The sequence below is a fragment of the Bemisia tabaci genome, chromosome 6 (genome assembly GCF_918797505.1).
Source record: "Bemisia tabaci chromosome 6, PGI_BMITA_v3".
In the NCBI taxonomy this organism is placed as follows: Eukaryota; Metazoa; Arthropoda; class Insecta; order Hemiptera; family Aleyrodidae; genus Bemisia; species Bemisia tabaci.
In genome coordinates this window covers 53,496,348-53,522,426 of record NC_092798.1, presented here as the reverse complement: position 1 = coordinate 53,522,426, position 26,079 = coordinate 53,496,348, and the positions used below count along the sequence as shown (strand labels likewise).

Sequence of the window (26,079 nt, the reverse complement as noted above, 5' to 3'; positions counted from 1 at the left end):
TAAGCAAAATTAAATTAGTGATACCATTATCTAGAGAAGTGTTTCACAAAACTTATGCCTTTATAAAGCTTAACAATTTCAAAGAAACTAGAGCTGAGAGTTGAGATACTTTCAAGAGAATTAGAAAACCATGGATTGTAGGGAAAACTTTCGGAAGTTTGCTTGACCATGCTTTAGATTAAATGAAATATTTCAAAATGCTTTTGACCAGCATCTTCTACTAAAAATATTAACTAACCTACTTTTGGCTATTTATCTCGGAAAATATGGGGCTTTTTCCGGACATTCTCTATTGAGGACTCAACAAATTTTCAACTCATCTTCACATAAATTTCTCTTCTGAAAAATTGCCACTTAAAACTGAGGTTTTCTTCTATAAGAGTGGGCATAAGTAATCTCGAAAAATGCTAGACAGACCATTCTGTCCGATTTTTTTTTTTAAAAAAGCAAACCGGCGCTTGGAGTTTACTACAAGTTCAGTTCTGTAAACTCTGAGACTTGTCAGTTATTACGGGCCATGCAGAAATACCACTTGTGCTCTTAGTTCAGAATCTCGCATTTCTGGCTCCGATATCCAAATCCACACTCTCTCAGCAAAATAAAAGTTGGTATGTCTACATAGTCTATGGCGATAGTTGGTCGACTAGAGGCATGCCCACATTGAAAGTACAAAAATGAATGTCTCAATTGCAGTGCTCTCTGATTTTGCTACGATTTCATTTATCAAAGGAACAATACATGACGTTCTTCGATGAAACTTCAGAAAATACTCTTGAAGAGAAAAAGAGAAATCATTAGAGATTATGGGAATTAAGACTGTCTGCCATTCTTTAAAAAAGAAGTTCGTAATTTCACGACTAATTTTCTTGAATGCTTTGGCCGGGATGTATTGCTTATTTCTTCCATTGGATTTCAGTTTCCACAATTTTCTTTGATTAAATGGGCACCAAAGGTAGAAATAATATGTCGGCCCATTACTATTTCCGAATCTTGTTAGATTCGCTAAGTGAAAATCATTCACCCAGCGGATGTTTAAAAGTCCTCCTTTGGTACAGTTTCATAAACTAGACAGCAAAATGATTCTTTCAAGAACATTCTGACTAGATTGACAAGTACTAATATGAATGATAAACAAGTAATAGTAAGAAGAATGAAAGATGAGAGGAATTCAGTTTTATATAAGAATGGTTAAATCAGGGGGCAAAATACTTCATACTGGTATTTAACATGCAGAACATCAATCTCTCAGACACACACTTTAATGATCATCACTAACACTGTGGCAGAGCTGCATGCATAAAGAAAGGGAAACAAGTAACGAGCCATTAGGAATGACTACTTAGTTATCTGGCACTAAAATTAGGATAACCGGGGTTCAAAGGGGGTACTCAAATTCCTGTCTAAAGCGGGAAGATAATGTACAAATCAGGAATCATAAGACAACATAAGACAATCATAGAACATACTATGGCAGTACAAAGCTAGCCATACGATCCATTCTCAAACGAGCAAAAGCCTGTCTGTAAAAAATGTATTGAAATATTTTCCAACGTCAAGTCCTCATATTAATCCTGCTAACTCCTGACACTCTGAATAACTAAAATTTAGAGCACCAGAGAGCTGAAAGAACTAATGGCGCAATGACACCTTGAAATTAACAGAAATCGGTGGCCTTAATGTAAACTTCATATAGCTATTGCGATGCTCCAAAATTTCTGCTCCTATTTTATTTTTTCAAAGAAAGACAAGCTGTCTTTCTGGTTTGAAATTTATACAAAATACTCTACCAAGAGAGAAGAAAAATCAAGAGTTTTCAAGAAATTACATGGACTAGTTTTTCAAAGAAAAAATAAAGTAAGACAGGAAGTCTGTAGCATCCCAAACAGAGGTACACGGTTATGCACTTTGGCCATCGAAATGCAGACTGGACAATCTAGTATTGTTTGATAGAATACATCTAATTTGCACGGTGCAAGACTAACCATGACCTATTTTTCGTGGTTAAATCACCCATGTTAGTTATGCTTAACGGTCATTATTTGCCAAATGATCCCGTGATGCAACTTACCAACTCGGATTTCTTCGAAGAATTTTTGGGCGAAAAGTGCTGTAAAGTTATGAACCTATGCAATTTCTAGGTCTTAGAACTCAAAACTCTCAAGGATAGAAATTATATATCTATCTTTTGTCTCAGATATGTTGTTTTTGCTTCCGATTCACTAAGTCATGTACCAAAAAAATACATATTTCTGCAAAAAATTCATTAATATTCTTCAAAATTTCAAAGTTTACTGATGAAGATATCTGGTTCAAAGAAAAAACGCTCCATGACCTTTGCTACTATCTGAGACTATCAAATTAGTCACGATGTCAAATTTTTACTTTAAAATAAAATTTAGTGCTAAATGGTCTAGCTCAAAAAGCAGGGCAAAAACCAAACTTAACTACTTCTTATAGTATACTTTAAAAACTTAAAAAATTAAATTAATGGTTTATTGAGTGCTTCTACCTTCATTTCGTACTCATTTAAAAATAACGGCAGATCTGAAACAATCAGACGCAACATTTTCATAACACATCAGTTGAGTACAAAATGTTGACAGATTTTTAATTTTTAGCCAAACAAAGGGCACTAGCTCCTGCGCACGAGCCTGAAGAATCGGTCTAAACAAAAAAACTGGCAAAATCTAGAGAAATGATAACAGAATTATTCTTGGAAAAATATCTTGCATTCCATGCAGTTTATCTTCAACAAATTTTAAACCAGTTACCTATACCAGTAAATTTTGAAATTTCGAAGAATATTAATACATCCTTTGCAGAAATATGTATTTTTTTGTATACAATTCAGTAAATCGGAGGCAAAAACAGAAAATATGAATATAATTTCTATCTTGGATAGTTTTGGATTTTCAGCCCTAAAAATTTGCATGGGTTCAAAATTTTACAGAACTTTTAATAAAAAAAATGCAAGGAAATCTGAATAGGTGGGTTGCATCACTGGATGACTTGGCAAATAATGACCCCGAAGCTTCTCAATTTAAAATTGGATCTACTTTCAGATTATGTTACATACCTAACCGATCTTACTTTAATTCTCTTTACAGAATTTCAAAGCTGAAATTAGATTGACTGATGTTGAATTAAAAAAAGGTATCACTACTTTGGACAGTGCTCAACATTATTAAGTTCAGGAAGACAATATATGTATAGCTACATCTTCGGAAAATTGCATGATATAAAGATTGAAATTTTTGGAGTAGGTGTGGGTTCTGAGCCCATAGATCTGATACTTTTACATGGAAAATTTCCATAATATAGGTACTATCATTTGACCCTTGTGTCAAGTAAAGTTTTAGAACTCGGAAACACTAATCAGTAATTCTGCAAGTGCGTTTTCACATTTAAATAAAGCAATCTGCCTTCATGCACTGACTAGTGACACTGGTTTTGTAGTTTTTGAACTAGATACTTTCAAAGAAACTGTCACACTTTTTCACTACCATTCATTAATATTACTACTTGAGAATGCCTGGGCTGGGAGATAAGTAGTTTTCTCTAAGAGTTACATTCATTGCAAGAGACTCATTGCAAGAGACATTGCAAAGACAAGAGAGAATTCACTTTATTGACTCATGGAAACAAGAAATAAACAATTTTTCTTAAAAGGAGCTGAAGGAAATTAAAAGTAATTGAGTTATTAATAACAATGCAATTAATTTAGGTTGAAAAAGATCTACCGGAACTCAAACTCTCAAAACAAATCACACAGGAATTCTACCTGAATAAATTTCATCCAAAAATATGCTACAGTGAATAAATCCAACTTTACATGTTCGGTGAGGAATTAAATGATAATTCTAGAGAGAAATATAAACAAAATTTCTCTTAAATAAACGATAGAATCATTTCCAGGAAATCAGAAAAAGCCTACGGATCCCTTTAGAGTAGCTCTGCATTACGACTCACATTATTGACATTTATTTTTTGTGAGCTTAGGTTATAGTTTTGTAACAAAATAATTTGCTTCATGCAAGTCGTGAAAGATTCAAAGTTTGAAGGAATATTAACAGAACAAAACAAGAGGAAAGGTTTATGTTTGAAGAAGTAAAATTACAAATATCACCATCCGTAGGAAAAGAGACGTTAGGAATAATACCAGGGCAATAAATACCAAAGCAACTCAACCAGAATATTAGTGCCAATAAGCTAAAAATTAGGTATTAGCACCATCTATACTGATAAAAAAAGTGTTTTACAAACATTCTGGCACCTAAAATGTCCGAAAATGTAACCAAAAATTTAACAGCTTGAAGTCCGCTCTTCAAAATTCAGTCAAATGGTGAATCAGAACTTTAAATGAAAGTACTGATTTGCCATTTCCACAGAATGGTGAATGACACAAATCGACAATGAAACTCCCAAACCACATATCTCATTGCAATGTTTAAAAATGTTTGCGCCTGTTTTATTTTTTTAAATGAGAACAAATCAACATCATTCCTCAAAGTTTTCACAGAATTTTATTCATATCGAGAAAAAAAGTCACGGTAGCTTTTAAGAACTGATTTTGAGGAGTTTACCATTTAAAAAATTACGTAAAACAGAAAGTCTGCAGCGTCGCAGACTGGAATAGAAGGTTTAAGAGTTTCACCATCGAAATATGATTAAAGTCCCTTGCAATTATTCATTGAGATGCAGAGAATGTTTTCCGTCGTAACCCCAGATTCCGATAGTTTGACTGACTTGATAAAAATCACTCTACTGAAAAATTTGCCCTCCCCACGGTCACAAATAGATTTTTCAAAATGATGGTTGAAAAATGAGGTTGTTCACAGGAGGACTGTAAATACAGAAGAGAATCTAATAATTTTTGCTCCAAAAAACAAAATAAGGTCCTCAGAGAAAGAATGCAAAAAAATTTTGCAAGGTATTCTAAAATATTAGGTTCAATTCTCGATTGTTAAAAATCGATGCTTTAAGAGAAAGAAAATTTCTTGATACAGAGACAAAGTTCAATCAGTTTCAGCTAGTTCACACTGAACCCATTTCTGAGGGAGAAAATACTGGATTAAACCTTCTTGGAACAAATGCATCAAACTGTGCTGTGCTTGAACAAAGAACCTACAGAGAACCTTTAAAGAACCTACAAATGATGTTAGAAGTTAAGAATCACAAAGAGACACCACGAACCGGTAAGTGAGAAAGAGCCAATAACCTTGAAAATAATGTCTTGCAATCATAAATTATCAACAGATAGGATGACATCCCATAAATTTTAATGAAAAGGAGACATTAATATAAAAAGTTAACATTATTAAAAGATAACAAAATTGCTGGCATGGCACTGCACAATAAAAGATTCTGTAAGAATCTTATCATTTACAATGCGACAAGAGCATTTTGCTCTCGATTATTTACACTGAAAGATGGGTAGATAGCTTTCGATCACGTCAGCTCATTCTGTTATTGCACAATACATTTAAAAAAATTAGAATAAATTAACAAAAAAAGTTAATCGATAACTGCCACATGGTAACGCACTTTGAGATTAACTTTATACAAGAATAAAAATAAGGTGGGAATTTTTTAAAAAAGTAAAAAAAGAAAAAAATGATTGTATGATGTAATGACTAATAACGTAATAAAAAATATCACATAACATACATCCTCTGAGGAGAGGTATTTACCCTAACACTTGATGTATGAGTGGAAAGTAAAGTGCACACAGAAATTGAAGATAACATCAAGAACAGTAGAGTACATTTTTTATTATGAGCAATTATGTATTTGATCAACAATAAAGGAAAAAGAAACGTTTTTGTTTAAAAAAGAAATCCTATTATTGGGATTTTACTCAGCAAGATGAAACCAGTAGCGGCTGATCATTATTGTCACTCGATATCGAAATATGACAATTTGTTCCTATCTTGTCTGCCCAATACTGTTCACTGTGATAGCAAAAATTGATGAAGGCCCATCCTCCTTCCAGTTAATTAGAGCTTGTCAAAGATTGGCTCTATTACCATTCGAATCCTAGTTTGATGGGATGGACCAATAATTGTTATCGGTCATTGTTAAGAACTTGAGTACTTTTTTTTGAAGGGACGCTCACCTGATTGAGATGTAAACATTTCACTTGGCAAAGAGCCCCGCCTCCGGTTGAGTAAATGCTCACGGGGCAAGAGTAAATCAGGTCCTCCCGAACTACGCCGCCGGAGTAGTTTTTTCTTTTTGCTTTTTTTAGAACCTTTTTCCCGGTGCCGCAGATCCTCACCGTTTGATGCATCTACAAAAAAAGTAAATGAAATGACAGAATGAAATAGATCAATTAAGAAATAACTTTGCAGAAAATAAAGAAAAAAGAAACGCAACAGTCCAGGGGGGGGGGGGGGGGGGGAAGACAGACCTTCCAGAGAGCCAGAAAATTTAAAATTGAGGTATTAATACCACAGTTTAGAGAAATTTATTACACAAATTTTGGCATAGAGTGTACCGTAAATGGTTGAACCAAACTGCAAATATAGCGCTTTGAAATTTTCAATCCAAAAGACATGTTTAAGTGTTCGCCTATTAGTGGCAAACAAGATGTTAGATAAGTACCAAAAATGTTCTAGGATAAATTATTGACTTATTCTCTGAACTAATTACGCACCAATAATGTGATAAGAGTAACAAATAATGACAGAGGAAAGTATACAGAGGCTCTCATGGTGTTGTTAGTGAGAAATATGTAGTAAACTACTGCGATTTGGAATTTTTGCAAAAAAAGACGTTAAAGGTAGTACATCTGACTAAAATGTTGTGAAATAATGCAAAGGTTAGATACTTGAGTGTGAGATAATCAAGATACCACCGCACTCAACGTTTTAATCCTTCAAGTTCGCACCTCAAAATTTTCAGATTCAAGGGAAACTTTATACCCTTGGTTGAAACAAAAATAAAGTCAACCCCTTATTCTTAGCTTATTCCCCCATCACTTATTCTTAGGAATAAAGGAGTGTGTTTCCCGTCAAATTCTGATTTCTTGGAGCCACATGATAAAAACTGCTCTTCTAAGAATTTGACCTATTTATTTAAAATACTCTTTACCTATAGATAATTACAAACGAATTGTTAATGAATTACATTTCTATCAACATCTTCAAGTAAGCGATGCGCACAGTACTTTTGTTTGTACCGGGCAGCAAAAACCTTAATCTGGCTTGACAATTGTATCTCATTCATCGGATGTGACATTTTCCCAATTCTATGATGTAATCCACATGGGCTCAATCATTAGTTCCTGGATTATCTTGAATTCATTTGAAAAACCAATAAATAACGAAAATGCAAAGATGAAATAAATTGGCGTGCGGCAAAATTACACAGATATTTGCGACATCAAACATTCGTGCAACACTGAAGATAAACAACTAAAAGAGCCGCCTTAAGTGACCTACATCAATTTCAAGTTACAGAAATGAAGTGCTTTCTTGAGAAATGTGTACACGAACTGATTGCAAAGGTTAGTGCATGGTACCTGAATTAAACCTTCAGGTATTGAACAGACCTCATTATTTTATTTTCTATTTGATGAAGATACTGCATGTTCGAACATACATGAAAAAGGATGGTAAAGTTCTTAATCAAATGACTTAGGAAGTCAAAAACATAAAGCTGAATTGCATCTGACTCATTTACTGTCTATCAAAATATACTCTGGGGATGACAGATTACTCTCCTGTTTTGGGTTGCCCCGTTGAGGAAATATGGAGTTGTGATGAATTCTGGTTAGTAGTATAAAAGTTGAATGATTGTGATCCTTTTGGTGATTTATACCTGTGAAGAGGGTGGCAGAATGATGAAGGTCAAATGGCAAGGATGAACGACGAGGCATGCCAGCGTTTTCTTTCAAGCCCAGCGGTTTCAAAACGCCTGCCAAATGCAAAGCATCAAGCGATTAATCCACGCAAGTTTCTCGGACATGTTAACTTACCAGATACATTTCTACAAAGTCAGGCAGACTAGAAATATGCCTACAGGAATGAGAAAAACTAAAATTTTCTATGCTAATTGTAGCCTAATTTTTGCATTATTTAATTAAAATATTCTTTTCCTTTTTTCCCAAAGATTTCTAATTGAAAGAAAAGCCAACTTGCTTACCTTTCAAACAGACTTTGAACGATTTAATTGTAAAAAATAATAATGGAGGCAATTTAAAAAAAATAATGATGATGGTAAAATGAATTGAAACTCTTAGTTCGAAAACGACCTAACTCTCTTTTTTTTAAAATGTTCATTTTTTTTGCGTAGAAACACTCCTTTTCTAGCTGTTACGCAGTTTTTCTCGTCTTCTGCAAAATTCAAATTTTCCGAGATGGGTCATTTTCCAACTAAGAAATTCAACTAAACAGTAAAGATACTGTACTGGTTGAGGAAAATGAGGTGAATGAGAAAAGATAAAGGAAAGATAAAAGAAAGTTTGAGGGGAAAAAAGCAGATTGAAATTTTATCAAGGAATCTGAATAATATTGGTTACTTTAGAAAAAAAAAAAAAAAAAACTTAAAATAATTCGTTTAAGTTGGGGAATGTGATGTATCAGAGGGGGAAAAATTGGAAGTAAAAAGACTTCATGCAAACAACCAAAATAATGAGGTATAGATTTCCAATCTTAATTTTTGTTGACTTGGTCCCCATCCTTCTATGCTTTTTCATTTAGTGATAAAATCAACGGCTGATTAGACTGTTTGTCTTCCTCCTTTTACCATCTTATCAGAGCTATTTAGCTCTGACCGCTTGCATTAAGGGTTATTAATCTGTTTTAGATTTTTTTTTATTTTTTTTTAAAAGAAGAAAGAAATTGGAGACCTCATCCACACCCTGAAGAGCTGATTATTGGAATTCCATTATAATCAAAGCAATGGAGGTATTTTGAAAGGCTATAAGTGTCAAAAATTACAACAACATAATCCATGCAGGCAGCTTTGTAAGGCACATCAGTATAAGGTCTATTGCATGCACTAGTGCAAAAGAAGTATATCTACAACGGAAAACCTATGTAAATAGATTGTTTTTGGATAAGTCTAAGGCACCTTTGGTGTGTCTTTTGACAGGTGAACTCCCTTTCTCTCTCTTAGACCAACGGTTTTTAAACATTGCACTACTTCCGCTGTGGTTTCAGGTATCAGTGTTAGAGTTGACTAGCTTCGGTGCGACTCCACATAAAATTAGAATTTTGATGAGATTGCGGACACTTTACAACTCAACAGAATATTGGTGGTGCAAATCAAAAAGCACATACTTTCATTTTTGTCCATCAATTTTCCTTTGTCTTTCTCCTCAAAAAAAGAAAAAAAACATAAGAGATTTCGAAAAATCAGGATTGAGACACTTTGTATCGCACGACTGAATTTTACAAAGCAGGCCTTTGATCTCCAGCCATTGTATCAATGTAAAATTTTCCATGATTTCGAGAAATGAGGGTCAAGACATGTAAATTAAAGATAGTGCGCAATGACAATATGGACTACATTTTGCAATTCGGAACTACAATTTCTGGCTCAGTTTTGAAACAATGTGTGTACCATCAGTTTTCCTGTGTACATAGGTGTTTTTACGGATAAGCCAGTAATTTACTGTAGTTCCTACTTGCAATATGCATTAAATTTACCAAAATTAAGGCATTGAACTAACTAGACATTCAAAATAGACTTAGAAAAGGATACCTGTCAAAAGCGTTGGTTGCTCAGCGATTAATGTTCGCCACCAGATAGTTCAAACTCTCATTTTTTGCTTGATCTTAGGTGAGTTATAAAGATGGAAAAGGAAAAAAGGGATAGTAGAGCAGATTCAAAAGAAAATTTGGACCCTGAATACACACATACACACAACTTCATAAGGATAAAATGTTTTTGGTGTGCAGGTATTTTTAAGTTTATATTTCCTTTAAAAATATATTCTGTGAGCACAAGCGTACTATATGCACAATTATTTCTGTAGCCCTAAACATTAGATTGCCCAAGAGAAAAGACGATAAGTTGTTGATAAAATTTTGATAGATTGAGATAGCTTTAATGGCTGATGTAAATTTGTACCAAAATTAAAACATATGAATGTCCGGTTGAAAAATCTTGTGTTTACGGGTAAATCTATTTTCAAAGAAGATTTTAAAAAATACTGTTTGATGCAGCTGTGTACTCTAGGATGCTTGTTTTATTAGACTCCCTTTGCACATAAATGCGTTCAAGTTGATAGCATCAATTCTTAGGCACACGTTTCTAATCAAAATTCAAAACCACCATCATTTAGAAAATTTCGTTCATGAGAAAAGGATTATTGATCTATTTTACGATTGAAAAAGAATTGTCTTAAAATTTTTTGACCATTCTATGAAATTTTAATCACTGATACTCATTAAAAAAGTTACCAGCACATAAATCAACAAATATGCACGATGGCTGATGAAATCTATAGACAAACTGCAGCAGTAGTTTACTGTGCTTTAAAACTAATGAGAAGCAGTGCTCTGATTTTTCACACTGATATTTACACTGACCTCTCCGAATACACAAAATAATTTTCTGAGAAGAAAAGACGGTAGGTAATTGAGAGTTTAAGTTACGCAAAAAAATACAAAGAGAGTAAATTATGGATGGAAAACATATGATTTGGGGGTCCCATCAAGCACTCTTTCAGAAATTTTGCAGAGCCCTACAGGTCCTCTTTGAAACCTTTTGCTTTCCTCTATCAGGAGTAGCCACCGGACCTCTATATGGAGCCGGTCTCCTTCCGTTTTTAGAACGGCTCTCCATTTTTATCAGTTTTCAGAGGGTTATAATATCCAGATGAGCCCCCTGTCTTCAAATTTACAGATTACCACCCCTTAAATAATGCGTACCTTTTTGTAATAAAATCACCTATCTCAATCCAGTGGGAGACTATTAAGGGCATTTTACTCAATTTGCTCAAAGCTTCCCGATGTTTTGTTTTTATGAGAAAGGATGAGGATTGAAAAATATGAAGGGCCGCAAATTTTGTGAAGACTTTATTTCAACTCGGTTTGATAGAATCACTTGTAAATCTTACCAAGTCCACAAAGATCAGTAAGACAAAAATGATGACTTCGTCGTGACTCGGTATTTTTTAAAATTTCTAGATCAGCTATATATCAGTGCCCATGCCTTAAAACAAACTTCGTCAGCTACTAAAACAGAGGAAGTCAAGGACATAACATGCTATTTTCTTTTTTGTTTTTTCAAATCTGTTTTTTCTTTTGTTTTTCAAATACATAAATTCCTGTCCAGTTAGCTCATTTTTGAGGTTACAGCATTAGATATGTAACTTTTCATCTGTTTGAGATTTCGACACAGTCACTCAAATTCCAAAATAATAAGGTTGGAAAGTTTTTTTTTTACAGCTGTAAGGTCTGAATTCTCATAGGGTTAGATTTGGTTTTCGACTAGATCATTAAACTTACCTAATCAGAATTCATTAAAAAACAAGGAAAAATAGAGACAATTATCACTTGAGGAAAAGGTTTAAGGGACTTGGGAGTCTTCAGTGACGCATACTTGCATCAAATTAAGTTCCCTACTTGTCATTTGAGCCACACAAACTAATGGTTTTTCCTTTTTTTTTTGGTCTAAGTTGACTCTAAAGTTGAAATACAACACCATATCTTTGATTAATGACTGGACATTCTACTCAAAATCTGTTACTGATATTTTTACACTACTCACAAGATCCTTGAGGGACTACTCTCAGAACTGCGGTGGCTATTGTGCCCCTGATTAATTTTACCGGCTTTAGGGACTCAAATAATTTGAGCAGTTTTATCATTTCTTGTGGCTAGAGAATACTTTTAACATATTTCCACTCTTTAAGCAATTTTGTAAGCACATCTATTTTGAGTGGAACTTGCTTTGTCACAGCTGGCATGAGTCTAACTACTCTGGTAAAAGATTAAAATACAAAACCTAAGGACAACTAGGAATTATTATCACCTTCCGGCCAAAGAATCACTAGAGCCACTTAGCCAACTTTTCAGGAGACACGAAAAACTGATTTGCAACCGCATAAGACGGAGTTCTGGTTTGAAACTTGGAATACTGATCTAGCACAGTTCCTGTCTTGAAATTTAATAACATTCCTTTAAAACCTGCCTTGAAATTTAACAAAAGTTCTTTAGAAAAACATTTTTTTCTTTGAAAATTGGCACTTGTGATACCGCGTTCTTGTAGCATTCTGCGAACCCCTGGCGTTTGTGATCCGGAAGCTCACCGAATTTAACAGAATGTTTTCCATATTTATTTATTTTTAATCTGAAAAATTCTTATTTTTACATGTAAATTCATCTTATTAATTAAAAACCATCCATAACTCAATTTTGATAAAAATAGCACTTGTGATACTCCAACCGGAAAGTGTCAAATTGCTCAAATTCCTCTAGGTCAATCCAAGTGTTATTGATACTGAAATTGTAAAAACAATCCCAAAGATGAGCGATTACCCAACTTGGCGCTCGTAATACTATGCTCTTATATGGCTCTTGTAATACAAAAGTTCATCAACTTCAACAGGGTTTTTCCCAAATTTATTTATTTTGACTCTAAAAGAAAATATTATTTTCAAAATAACAGGATACATTTACGGACGAAAATAATTCAGCTTCAAGTCATTCCGCAGGTTGTTGTAACAAAAATTGTAAACAATCAGAAAGGTGGGCGGTTGCCGAACTTGCCACGTATGATACATCTCTCCCAAATGGCGCTTGTGATAAGAAAATACATCAACTTTAATCGATTTTTATTCGTATTTCTACATTTTTGTTCTAAAAGATATTACTTTCACATGTAAATGCATCTCATTATTTTGAAACCATTCATAACTCAATTTCGGTAATTATGGCCCTTGTGATACTTTAGCTGGAACAAGACGATATTATCTCTACCTAAAGCTACAAGATGAGCTTTGCCAGACATCTGAAAATGCTTATAAGAGGTGAGATTCGTCACATATTGTTTGAACCATATCGCATCAGTGCTAAGAAAAATAACTATCTCACCTTCATTGACAAAGAAATCAACCACATCATACAAATTTTAAAAATATGACATTGATTTAGGTTTAATAAGATTCAAGTCACTCATATTTCTCATTTATGAAAGGTTGATAGAAAAACCGTGCTAAATTCAAAACTTGACCTGGCAATTTAAGAAAAGCTTCGCGTTTGAAAAAGCTGCCACAATAAACCACAGAAGAGAGAGAAGAACAGAAGAGATAGAGAGGGTAGCATGTCAAAAATGAAGGATAGTTTTGAGGTCTACAATTAGTACTAAGGTTTAACAAATCCAAGACTCGAGAAAAACAGAATGTGAATGATACAACTACAGAATCTTCAAAAAGTGCAGAATAACACTGACGGTTACGATACTGAAGAGAGGTCTATTAATGCAGAATATACAGACAGTAAAGAAGTAACTTCCAATTCTTCTGACCAGGGATAGGGGGTACTTTTCATGCCAATGTTCCAAAACATTCATTAATTAACCTTGAAGAAGAACGCTCAGCACTGGCAATTCGTAGAACTGGAATAAGGAATTGATGCCTTCAATCAAATAAATGTTTTTTATAGGCGTATAAATTCACATGAATGTTTCAAAAATTGCCGCGGACATTTTACGAAAAATTTCCCTGGAAAATTTGCTGATTTTCTGTGGTGACGAGAAAAATACCTACATTCCATTTCTGTTAGGAAAATTTGCTCAATTGGTCATCATACAAACATATAAATTGTTCTTGGAAATTCTGAAAAATTGCAATGGACCTGCACTTTCATGTAGAAAAAAATTGATTCCATCGATAAATTTAAATTGATGTAGGAACGAAATCTACTTCCCTGCGTCCCTCTAAGTAGGAGCTCCTGCAGTTATTTTAGGCAGGTTACTTTTGCGTTGACCCCCTATCCCTGGTGCAGAATCAAAGTGTTAGGGCAAACAAAAAGGAACACGATTTCAGACAAAAAGAATTTCTAAGTGTCTCAGAGACGGAAATTAAGATGTTAATACAGGGCAGACGTTTTCATTGGTCATTTTATACAAACATGAAAGAGAACATCGCATACTTTGTCTGCTGTCTGATGTTGGCATTGATCCCCTTCGAGCCAGTCTTTCTATTAATTCAGCGCTAAGTTGACCTACAGGAGCAGAGCCTCGCCTCCGTGTATTCTGTGGAAATGATTAATTTGGTAAATTAAGGAAATAAAATTAAAGATATTTAAAAATGATTTGCTGACGAGATACAAGATAAGTATACTAAAAAAGAAACAATGAGGAAAGAAAGTGAAATTAGGTTTCAGGAGGTTCACTTCAAAATAATTTGCAAGCAGGTTCCAGAAAAACATGAAATATTATTTTGTCTCTCCACTTTTGGTGTTCACTTAGGACGTACCTTCAGACTTCATTAAAAGTATGTCTTGATCAAATTTTACACATGAATTCCTAAAACACTACAGGGTCATGTGACTTATGATTATTTTTTAGAAAATGTCTTAAAATTTTAAAAAATCAGTTCAATGATTGACTATTCAGTCGATTTCTGAAAATTTTAAAGAACCATGTTGACCATCTAAATATTTTTACCAGGATGAGCAAAAGAAATGCTCGACATGTATGTCACAAGAGGGGAATCCCCTTTTGTAAATGTTGATATCTTTGGGAGGGTGCCTCCTGGGAGGTCTTGACTCCTCCCCCCCCCCAAGCTTTACCCCTCAGTGATCAGAACAACAGTCAAAACCAAAACATATTAACTCAAAAGTTGAAAAAGTTATGGCATATTGAGCGTTTCTTACGCCTATCCCAGTATTTTTAAAATCATATTTTAAAAGAGGAAGCACTTTCAATGCTTATGGCTATTTGAAGATCTAAATTACATGATGCTGGCCATTTAAGGTTCCATGCGGAATAATGAGACGACTAGGTTACGCATATTTTTTGAACCACAAAGTTTAAAATACCCAAAATTAGCCAGGGTAATTTTAATAAAACTGTAACTTCTCCTATTTCTAATAATGATTTTTGATCAACATAACTCTGCTACTGAGTGTGATCACCAGAAATAAAAAATCCAAATCAAATGATAAAATCCTGACTAATTTTGAGAAAACGCCAAGGTATTTGCGTAATCTATCATTGAACAGCATTTCGACGGTGTAAGTCGGAAATCACATAACTCGTTTGCGGTGTCTGAAAATCTCCGCCTCCATGTTATTTTTTTAAAGGAGAACAAATTGACATCATTTCTTGAAGTTTTTGTAGAATTTCTTCGCACAGAGAAGGAAAATCACGGCAGTTTTAAAGAATAGCCGTTGAGAAGTTTTCCGTTTAAAAAATAAAGTATGACAGGAAGTCTGCGACGTCGCAAACCGAGTTATGTGATTGCCAACTTACACTGTCGATTTGTACTATAAGTGATGAAGGAAGAAAGTACAAAGATGATATAAAAGGATCACCTGAGGTATTGCTAATCTTCTGACATCCAAAGAGTCTTTCCTAGGGTTCACGTTCTCCTTTTCGCAGATTTTTGCAAACTTTGTTATCTTTTCACGATCACTATCATCTGTCGAGTCACGCTTTAACCCGGCACAGTCGCTGTCGCTACCGCCGGTCCGACTGGAAGAGGAGGAGGAAATACTAGTAGAATGAGCAATGGGTTCACCGGACGTTGACATGTATCTTGTCCTAACGTACGGCTGGAGTGGAGGGAACGTTTGTTGCCTCTGCAAAGATCGACTTGACGGAGGTGGAGCCAGGGACACATTACCATGGAGCACCGACGAAAGACGGCTCGCTTCATCGTGCGTCGTTATCGAGGCTATACTAAGCTCTGGAAGGAGGTTCTCTGCGCTCACGGGCCTTTCATCGTTGCTCCCACAGTCTGAAGAGCGCTGGAAACTTTGATTGCTACACGATGACATCTGCGATAGCTGCAGCTCTTCTTCCTCCTCTTTCAAGTTCGAAATTTGCCCTATTGTGAATCTTCGAGATCTTTCATCCCGTAGACGTAGGTTATCCCCGGTGGTTAGAGTGTTGCCCCAAACTGGAGGTGGAGCGTTAGGATGAGACAGACTCAGCGGGACCGAGTGTCTTCTTCCTAAACGATCTACCGTTTCGAGGACGACTGTAGGTAGAGATGATCTTCGAGATTCATCGTCCGAGCCCCTTGCATCACTGATCTCGTCGCATATCTCCTCTGCTTCAGAGATTTCAGTCCGGGTCTCTTCCGCTAATTCTTGCTGCAGAGCAGTCTCCCACCGAGTTTGGTTGTCTCTTAAGTTTTTAATCATTTTATTTGATAATGTTGTACACAAAAATCTATCCCATTCTTCTAAAAGCGGAGCTACCACAAATCGGAAAAAACCTGAAAATCAAACAGATGTTCAAAATTACAAGAAAAGTGGTGAAAAAAGTGAATTTTATGTTAGCTCTAAATTTTTCAGTTCAAGGTTAAATATGAAGCTACTACGGAGACTTGGATTGAATTTAGCACCACAAGGAACCAGCACAATTTCAGCATTATAAAACTGTTGCTTCTTCATAATTATCTAAAAAATCTCCCAGAGTAGCGAATAGTTTTGGCTTCCCACCAAAAACTTGTTAAATTTAAGGAAAATAGTTATGTAAATTTTAATACTGTATATATATCAGGTATTTTAAAAGGAAAGGTAAAGTTGCACGATTTTGAAAATACTGTGATTGCGCTGGTTCCATTTTGCTAAAAGCAATCCACTTAAGACTATTGACTAGTCACAGAACTCGAACTAGCTGTGAGTTAGAAATGATTACTTGAAAACTCCAGAACACTCAGGCATAAAAAATAGCATTCAAACAAAATTTTCATGAGTGTTAAAATAACTTTGACGTTTACAGGAGATATTAGTTGATGAACATGTTCCATTAAATATACATACCTCCTCTTTTTGCTTTATGCAAAAAAAATAATACTCAAGAATCTAAAAATGAATTTTTGAGGAGATGTTGAGAAAAAATGCAGAAAGTAGGTTGAAAATAAATAGTTACCGGCTTGTATTTTTGGAATAGAGGTAGAGTGTCTATCACAGAGAGAGGTGACTGGGAGGTTGAGCTGTCTTTCGTAGTCCCCTTGGCGAAAGAATTCTTCACAAACTTTCTGACTCCACTTGTAACTAATATCCCACGGACGGCATGGGTTTGATATGTCGGCACACTTTAGAGCTATTTGAAGGATAAAGTGTCTATTCTCGTGATCCTTCATGTCTAATGAGTTTTTATCTAACGAATCCTGATAAAAATAAACACAAAATAAATGTGAGCGGCCAAGGATATGAACTGACGCTAAAGTTTAAAGCATCTCCTATCACTTGTCCTTTAAAATTTCACAAGAGTAACAATTCATAAAAACTACAAATTTCCGAAATAATCTCCTACGGAAGATGTACAACGTAGTACACTGTAATGCCACACTAGGTCTGCTCTTTTCCAAAACTGTCAGCTTGCTGTGCTGAGGAAAACCGCTATATAAGTCTTCAGACATTGCTACATTTCTTTCAATAAAAAACGATTATTCTGGAAAAATTGAGAATATTTTCCTTCATTATCTGACAATTTTCTTTCCAATAAAATCTAAAATATCAAAGAATTTCAATGGAAAATACGCATAACTTTCCTCAACTATACTTGGGTTTATCGGAGAAAATTTGGCAACATTTGAAAATTCAAACATCATTTTTTCTAAGCACGGCAGTAGAGTAGGTAATAGTTGTCCAATTTAAGTCCAATTTACAATGGTTGGTGGGAACAACAGATGGTATCTTCTGATGTTTTAAGATCTACATTTTAGACTTCCTCTATTTTTTGCCAGTTTTTCCATCATTCATTCAATGTTCTCATCAAAAGAATGTTATCAGTAAACTTTCCTTTCAAAATTTTTTTAGCAGGGCCTAAAAAATTACAAATTGTGCATGAGTGACTACAAGTGTAACTAGGATCTGCTAAAAAATTACCCGTTGAGTAAAACTAGTGGGAATGACAAAAGGAAAATGGTACCTTAAAGCGTGTGAGAAATTCTTGTTGACGGGTGATATCAGTGGCAAGGATAAGTGAACTAATTTGCTCATCCAAGAGCTTTCTGGAGTCTTTGGACAATTGATCCGCTACACTACTTTCTAATAAACAGCCTATGGCTGACCTCCAGTGATGGTTTTCTAATACTGATGTGTTCTGAAATCAAGAATCAAGACATGACATTGAAATGATAGAAATTGAAAACCCTGCCAGAGGAGAGATGCATTGCAAGGAATGCCTGTTGTTTCAACTATCAATCTTTTGATTCTGAATTGCCTAAAGAGCATAACTACCAAATTTTTCAAAAATTTGCACATGGAAATAAATAAACATCTTTGACAAGGCCAAAAGACCTCTGGGCATACTGTGTGGAGCGAGAGGGAACTGTTTCAGTTTCCAACAAAAGTAGTGGGCCAGGATTGCTTGCACCCAGAGAAATAAATATTCTGTGCAATCAATTGGTCGATTTAAAAACACTAAGCTCACTGGAAAAAGACAAAGTTCTGCAAAAATTACTAATTAAAATTTAATTACTTTGGGAGAAACAAGGAGAGAAAATTAAAATTGAACCGGAATCGGTGTATTAGGGTTAGAGGCCAAAAAGAAGAAATGAAGACAGATTTGCTTGAAATTTTAGGAAAATTGGTTTTCTTTGAGGCCAGTGATTAATTCTTTAAAAAAAACTTCAGCTTGATGTAATGCTGAAGAATGCCACTGTAGGCAAGGAATTTCTCAGATTTGTTTTTATTTTTATTGATATTGAAGTGATAAAATAAACTGTCACTTGGATGCAACGTGTAACGTTGTCAAAAAAAATCTTATCACTGGCAGATAATCCTTCAACCTAATTTTTCAATGCTGATGAAAACTAACCTCATAGAGAGCAGCTAGATGATTTGACGTTGCGATTAAAAAAGGTTGATTTACACCGGGATGATCAAGATCATGGGCTACAGCAGCTATGAGAGCTGCCATTACTTCTAGTGGCGTCAAATGTTCTCTGATCTGAAATTAAAGGAGAATATTTTGTGAGGTACAAACACACAACATTCGTTAGAAAAAAGAGTGATTTATCACACATGACAGCAAAAGGGCTTTGCTGAGATTTTGCACTTGAGGACAAAGATACCTGCTGTGATATTGTCTCCAAATGATATGCACTACCTAGAAAAAAGGAATTTAAAATTCGAATAGATTTACAAAAATTATAGTGTCTCTCTTCAAAGAGACACATTCTCCACTATCAAGAGGAAAGGTGGATGTGGAGGGATACAAAATCCTATTTAAGCATTGGATTTGTAACCTAATGTGTGATAAGGGCCTTTCAGCTCTTACTCAGACAACTTATTACCCCAGAAGCTGCATTGAGAGATTTATTTGTTCCAAGAGAGTTGATTTTAGGAAGAATAGTCATTAGGGGATTTCACCATAAGAAATTACAGATAGATCATGGAGAAAAATAGAGCCATTTATGAAAAATTCACATTTTTCTTTGCTTTCAAAATATGTCATACACTATTTAAAAACTTCATATGAGGTTTTTATACCAATGTTATACTGCAAAATTGCAAGAGCTAAAGGTAAGAAGCATATGATCGTACATGTTAGGATTAGGTGGTTTGAAGGGCTTGGAGGACAAAGCGCATAAGTGTAGTTCTTGCTGTTGGAATATCACCGTATCAGCATTATCAACAAGTGAATCGGTCTCGCTCTCATTAACCTTAATTACTTGATCGACAAGATAACAGAAAACTCTCTATTGAACCACTTGTTGTAATTCCTGTGTGGATGAAAGTTGATTAAATGAGTCACTATGAAAATAAAGTTGTTTTTAATAAGAACCAAGATCCTCAAAATCTTAACATGGTAGCAGAGCGTGGTTGTCTCGTTATGTGGTTCTTATAGTTTGTGCGTGCCTTTGTGGACTTGTAGTATTTGGCCTGTGTGGCAAAGTAACAATTGACAATTTTTTGAATGTGAATTTCGGACCTTTGTGGCAGATTTCAAACTTTTAAATCATACCTCCGTGGTGTGAATTCCAGACCTTTGTGGCAGATTTCAAACTTTTAAAATCATACCTCCGTGGTGTTAATTTCGGACCTTAGTGGCGAACTTTGTTTTTATATTTCGGATCTTGTCAATATCCGGGCCTAATTTGCAAACTCTTATTTTGCTTTAATTTCGTATTTTTCAACCTTCGTGGTAATTTAACCTTCGTGGTATTCTACTTCGTGGACTTAATTTTTTTTTTGAACTTTAGTGAACTTATATTCATTTAACCTTCGTGGTATTTTATTTCACTTGAATTTGACCTGTGTGACAGAGTGACAACTTTAATATCTTGAACTTTCGGAATCTTGAACTTTTGGAACAACAACATTAGTGGTATCTTCGTGGACCTCTATTTGACCTGTGTGGCAAAGTCTCTTTCGGATCTCTATTTGACCTGTGTGGCAGAGTGACAACTTTAATATCTTGAACTTTCGGAATCTTGAACTTTTGGAACAACAACCTTAGTGGACACCACAATTGCTGCCGACCTAAAAGAGACCAACAAAAAGCGGAAAAAGCTGATGGAAGACAAAAAGAAGGAAGAGAATAAACTGGCTGAGTTAAAGGCGTTGCCAGAAAAAAATGCAAAAGAAATTGCAGAATTGCAAGCTCTAGCAACACGCTTGGAAGCTGACCGAGTGAAAGAAGAGGCACAGAGGGACAAAATCTTGGCCTCTTTACGAACTGACACAAAGAGCCTTCAGGATGATAAAGATAAGCTCCAAGCCAAGCAAATTGATTTGAAGAAGACGGCTGATGATGCCAAAGCAAAGTGTGATTTAGCACAGTCAGAGTATGACATTTATTTAAGTACAGAAAGGAAGGAAAAAGCTAAGATGGAGCAGTTGACTGCCAGTTTGGAGACAACAGAGGCATCTTTGAAAGAAAAACAAAGGCAAATCAATGAGATTAAAGGAACTTTGCCCAAAGACGAGGAGACTCTGAAAACAGCTGAGTCTCAGCTTTCAGAGTTACGGCCACAAGAAACAAGTGTCCAAGCAGAGTTGAGAACCAAAAGGAATGAAGTTGATGAAAAACGTTCAACGATGCAAGCAAACAGATCTCGCAACCGAGTCCTTGATTTTATTCTCCAGTTGAAAGCAGAAGGTCGTGTCTCAGGAATTTTCGGCCGATTGGGTGATCTAGGTGCGATTGATGAAAAATATGATGTTGCGGTTTCGACGGCCTGTGGAGCTCTGGACAATATTATTGTTGATACAATCGAAAATGTCAATCACTGTATCCAAGCACTGAAGCAGCAAAATGTAGGGCGAGCTACTTTCATTGCCTTGGAAAAAATGGAACATCTTCGTCCAAAAACCAAACAAAAAATCAAAACTCCTGAAAATGTGCCAAGACTCTTTGATCTCATGAAAATTCCTGATGAACGAATGAAAACTGCTTTTTACTTTGGAGTTGGAGAAACACTGGTCGCAAATAATCTAGATCAAGCTTCAAGGATTGCATACGAAAGTGGTGTAAGGCACCGAGTTGTCACACTCAAAGGAGAAATTATTGAACCTACAGGTACCATGTCTGGAGGAGGCAACTATGTGATGAAAGGTCGTATGGGAAGTTCAGTTAAAGACCTGGAAGTAAGTTCACCCGGAGAAATGAAGAAACTGGAGTCAGTTGTTGAGAAACTGGAACAAAAGTTCCAGACCATACGACAGCAATTGCATGCCTTGGAGGAAACGCAGTCATACTTGTCCCCAAGAATCAAAGCCAATAAAACAAATCTCAACAAATACAATATGGAGTACGAGATGCTGTCCAAACAAATTCCCCTGCTTAAAGAACAAATCAGCAAACAGAAAGATGTTATAGAAGAAGTAAAAGCAGATCCAAAACAAGTGAAGCAGTTGGAGTCTGTCGTTCAGAAAGCAAAAAAAGAATTTGAAAAAGCGAATGAAGCTGCCAAAGAAATTGAAAACGAGGTGAAAGAAGTACACTCAAAAATCATGGAGCTAACTGAAGGCAAGATGAAAACTGCAAACAAAAAACTAGATGAAGTAGTGAAGAAATTAGACAAAACGAATTCACATGTCAACCAGCTAAGTGTTGGAATCAAAACTGCTGAAAGGAATGCAAAGAAAGCTGAAGACCGTATTGACAATTTAACTCATGAGATCGAAGAAGCGCAAAATGCCATGTTGAAAATGAGTGAAGAGAAAAAGAAAATGGAAGCAGAAGTAACACAACTATTAGAAGAAACTGAAGCCATATCGAGGAATATTGTGGAGAAGGAAGACGAAGTCAAAGAGGCACAGAAAGGCCTTGCTAGTGTATCCAAAAATTCGAATGAGCTCAAAGCAGCCAAACTCAAAGAAGATCAGAAGGTTGAAACTGTCAATGCAAAAATCAAAGCTGTCAGAGACAAGATTCCTCACTTGCAAAACAATTTGAAAAAATTGTCACTACACGAATTTCCAGAAATTCAGCCTGTGTGGCATTTAAAAATTCAAAATCAAGGAGGCGATAATCATATCAGACCCAAAAGTGTATTTATTATTAGAATCATATCAGACCCAAAAAGTCACCTAAAATAATTTTTAGAGATGATTTTGAATTTTATTCTGCAAGTGTAAATAATTATGAAGTTCCAGAATCATTTGAAGAAGCTATTAAGTGTAAAGATAAGAAATTATGGATAGATGCTATGAATGAAGAGTTTGAAAGTATGAAAGAAAACGGTGATTGGGACTTAGTGGATCCTCCAGAATTCACTAAAGATACTAAATGGGTAAAAGATACTAAATGGGTATACAGAATTAAATCAGATGGAAAATATCGTGCTCGCTAGTAGCTAGGGGTTTTCAAAAAGTGTGTAAGTAAGCAATTTATGGATTACGAGAAAGTTTGCGTTGGTAATGAAACCTTATTTTTATTTGTTCATGATATGGCAATAGTTTTGAATTTCGAGGTAAATGGAAGAATATTTAAAAGTGAATTGAAGAATGTTTTCTATGTGCCTGAGCTAAAGAAAAACTTACTTAGTGAAACAAAATTTTTTTTTAGATGATCAGTATGAATTTATAATTCAAAATCAAAGTGCAATGATGCAAAATAATCATGGCGAATTCGTAGGTAAAAAATTTATTTGTTTTAAACGCTAAATTCAGTAGAAAAGTGGCATAGAAAACTAGGACATATAAATTTCCGTGATTTACATGTGTTAAGATTCAAAAATTTGCTTTTAAATTTGCCAATTCCTTTGTTAAACACACTGATGTAAATGGGCCCAGTAATCCTGTGGGATCAAGAATTTACAAGTCTCATGGAAATTCAATCAGGCATAAACTTGCAAAACTGAAATGTGATAATGGCACAGAGTAAAATAATTTTTTGGTAAACTGGTAAAGAAATTTTTTATTCGTATATTGCTGTATCATTATCTCTTAGTGATATTCTCTTTTTTAAGTAAATTTGTAAAGGTGCTTCACAAATTTAAGGAGGCGTGTTGGAATATCACCGTATCAGCATTATCAACAAGTGAATCGGTCTCACTCTCATTAACCTTAATTACTTGATCGACAAGATAACAGAAAACTCTCTATTGAACCACTTGTTGTAATTCCTGTGTGGATGAAAGTTGAATGAGTTGCAATGAGTCACTATGAAAATAAAGTTGTTTTTAATAAGAACCAAGATCCTCAAAATCTTAACACTTGCTATTTCCAGAAATACATGTTTGAAGTTTCGAAATTACATACATAGATCCTCATTACATGGCGAAAAGAAAGTTCAAACTGACTTTTTCATGCTGAAAAATTGGAATTTGGGAGCGAATTTTTCACAGAATATGCATTAAGACTAGTTTTACTTGAAATTATTAATATCTCAATTTTTTTTCAAATCTGTACTTATGTGCCTTGTCCTCCAAGCCCCTCATTTGTGCAAAGAGGCATGCATGTGCACTCCTCTCATTTCCTTGGAGGGAGGGAGGGGACAGCAAAATTTGCTGCCTGAATGTGTGACAGCTTGTCCCTGCACCAGCCCTGATTAAAGTTTGTTCATAATAGGGAATTATTAGAGAGACAGAGGTCAACTGGCAACTTCTGCAAAAATTTACACATGAACTTGATGTGATACAAATGTATACACACTCAGATAATTAGGGTAGTAAAATGCAGGCTATAAGTTTTTACATTGAAAGTCAACAGGATACAATTACTCACCTTTTCTTCCTGTAGGAAACAGTGCATGGCCTGAGTGACATCAGTTGCATGAATTGAATTGTGATAAGGGTTTGTACTATGATAACCTTCCTCAATTAAACCTGCGAATCGAAAAAATAAAATGAGTGACAAAATGAAAACCAAAGAACTGTGATACAAGGTCATGGAGGCAAAAGTTTTATAACTGTTGAATAACTTTGAGGTCTAGAGGAAGAAAATATTAAGAGACGTTCAAAAAACCACTTTAAGGGGAAGTTGATTTTGGAAAAAATAAAAATAATAATAAAAAAGAAATTGGGGTTGAGGAGTCTTCTGGAGCCTCCTGGTCTGAAAAATGTTTGAACTGGTGAGAAAAGAATAAAAATTACATTAAATTTTTCACGTAGTAGAAACGTTCACTGCAGAACAACCTAGCACAATAAATCAAAGCACACGCCCCACATTTGACGAGGATTTCTTTTCAATAGGTTTTTAAAATTTGAAGAGCAAGGTACGTTGCAAGAAGCAAGAAGTTAGGTCAAAATTAAAGATTTTTTTTTTAAAAAAATGGTGAAATTTATTTTGTTTTTCAAGGCTAAATGTAGTAAAATGAGACTTACTAAATAATTTCCAGACTTCTACAACATCTAAATTAAAATGGTCCAACAGCCCATACCAGTGGAACAAATGAACACATAAAACAGGTAGAGATCGACCTAAAACAAAACAAAAATGAATGAAAATAAATAGAATTGAAAATGAATAAATAAAGTTTGATTCAAAACTTCTTTTGCACCAAGCACATTTGTACAATGTGCAACGTATAAGTCGTGTTTAAAACTGGTCACCGTCAACTGCTGCGGTGCAACGATCGAAAAGTATAGAAAACTTTAATGATTGACTAGATTCTCATGAAGTTTAAATGGAATTAATATCCATTTAGAGTGAATAAAATTTGTATGCAATTTAACCAATTTGTTTTCATCCTAGCTCCTGACCTATCAGCTTAGAATCTACTTAAAACGTCAGTTACGCCCTCTTCAAAAAAAGGAGTTAACTAGTTTCCTAAGAAAAACGAAAATAAAGTTAACTTGCTTCAAAACTTCCTTATTTGAGGCAAAAACATATATTGGTTGATACCTAAGAGCAAAGGAAAAAAATAGAAAAAAAAAGACCCTCACTATCGAAGATTTGCAAGACAATATTGAACAAATGATGGTAAAAAAAATGAGAAAGAAAGGAAAGAAGTATGGTATAAGCTCAAAACACATTTGAAAATCAGGTGTAGGTTAATAGATTCCGACGCACTTAACCAGGTTTTCTTAACATGAAAAACTTGTAGAAACTTGTAAAAATTTCTAAATATCAATGGGTCAGAGGGTACAGTAAAAAATTTGTGCTGCACTCTGCATACAGATACTCTTTTACGAGTTCCTCGAGGGTTTTACACATTTTAAAAACTTGTAAAAAAACAGTCAAGATATCGGGTGGTTGGGAAGATTTCTATTACAAGTTTTACCCATATGCTACTGGCATGCATTCCTAATTTTCGTCCGTTTACTAAAATTTTTCATGTGAAAAAAGGGCATGTAAAGTGCGAGAATCTAAAAACCGACACATGTTTAATTATAAGTTTTTCCGCCTCTTTGTACTTTGTCTTCTTTTCTTCACAAATTATTTCCAAAACTTCTTAAAGGCCTCTACAACTACAGCGGTAATTGATCGGATGATTGATCCGAAATGATTTCCAGCGTGAGGCTCATGCAGTTTATTGAACCGGAAAAAGAGC

The 26,079-nt window shown here is 34.9% G+C and overlaps 1 protein-coding gene across 4 annotated transcripts in view; it reads right to left on the bottom strand.

Moving 5' to 3' along the window:
- Window positions 1–26,079, bottom strand: part of LOC109042004 (uncharacterized) — a 349,059-nt gene that overhangs the window by 5,424 nt on the left and 317,556 nt on the right. For 3 of the 4 annotated variants that reach the window (XM_019058538.2, XM_019058540.2, XM_019058537.2), the window contains exons 5-13: window positions 24,911–25,006; window positions 24,312–24,412; window positions 18,955–19,086; window positions 18,064–18,237; window positions 17,059–17,299; window positions 15,492–16,399; window positions 14,106–14,208; window positions 7,822–7,917; window positions 6,116–6,289 (exon numbers count right to left, since the gene is read on the bottom strand). In XM_019058538.2, coding sequence (XP_018914083.2) covers window positions 6,116–6,289; window positions 7,822–7,917; window positions 14,106–14,208; window positions 15,492–16,399; window positions 17,059–17,299; window positions 18,064–18,237; window positions 18,955–19,086; window positions 24,312–24,412; window positions 24,911–25,006 — 2,025 coding nt within the window. The remainder of the gene's footprint in view (window positions 1–6,115; window positions 6,290–7,821; window positions 7,918–14,105; window positions 14,209–15,491; window positions 16,400–17,058; window positions 17,300–18,063; window positions 18,238–18,954; window positions 19,087–24,311; window positions 24,413–24,910; window positions 25,007–26,079) is intronic. The other variant, XM_072301973.1, reaches the window with a different exon arrangement.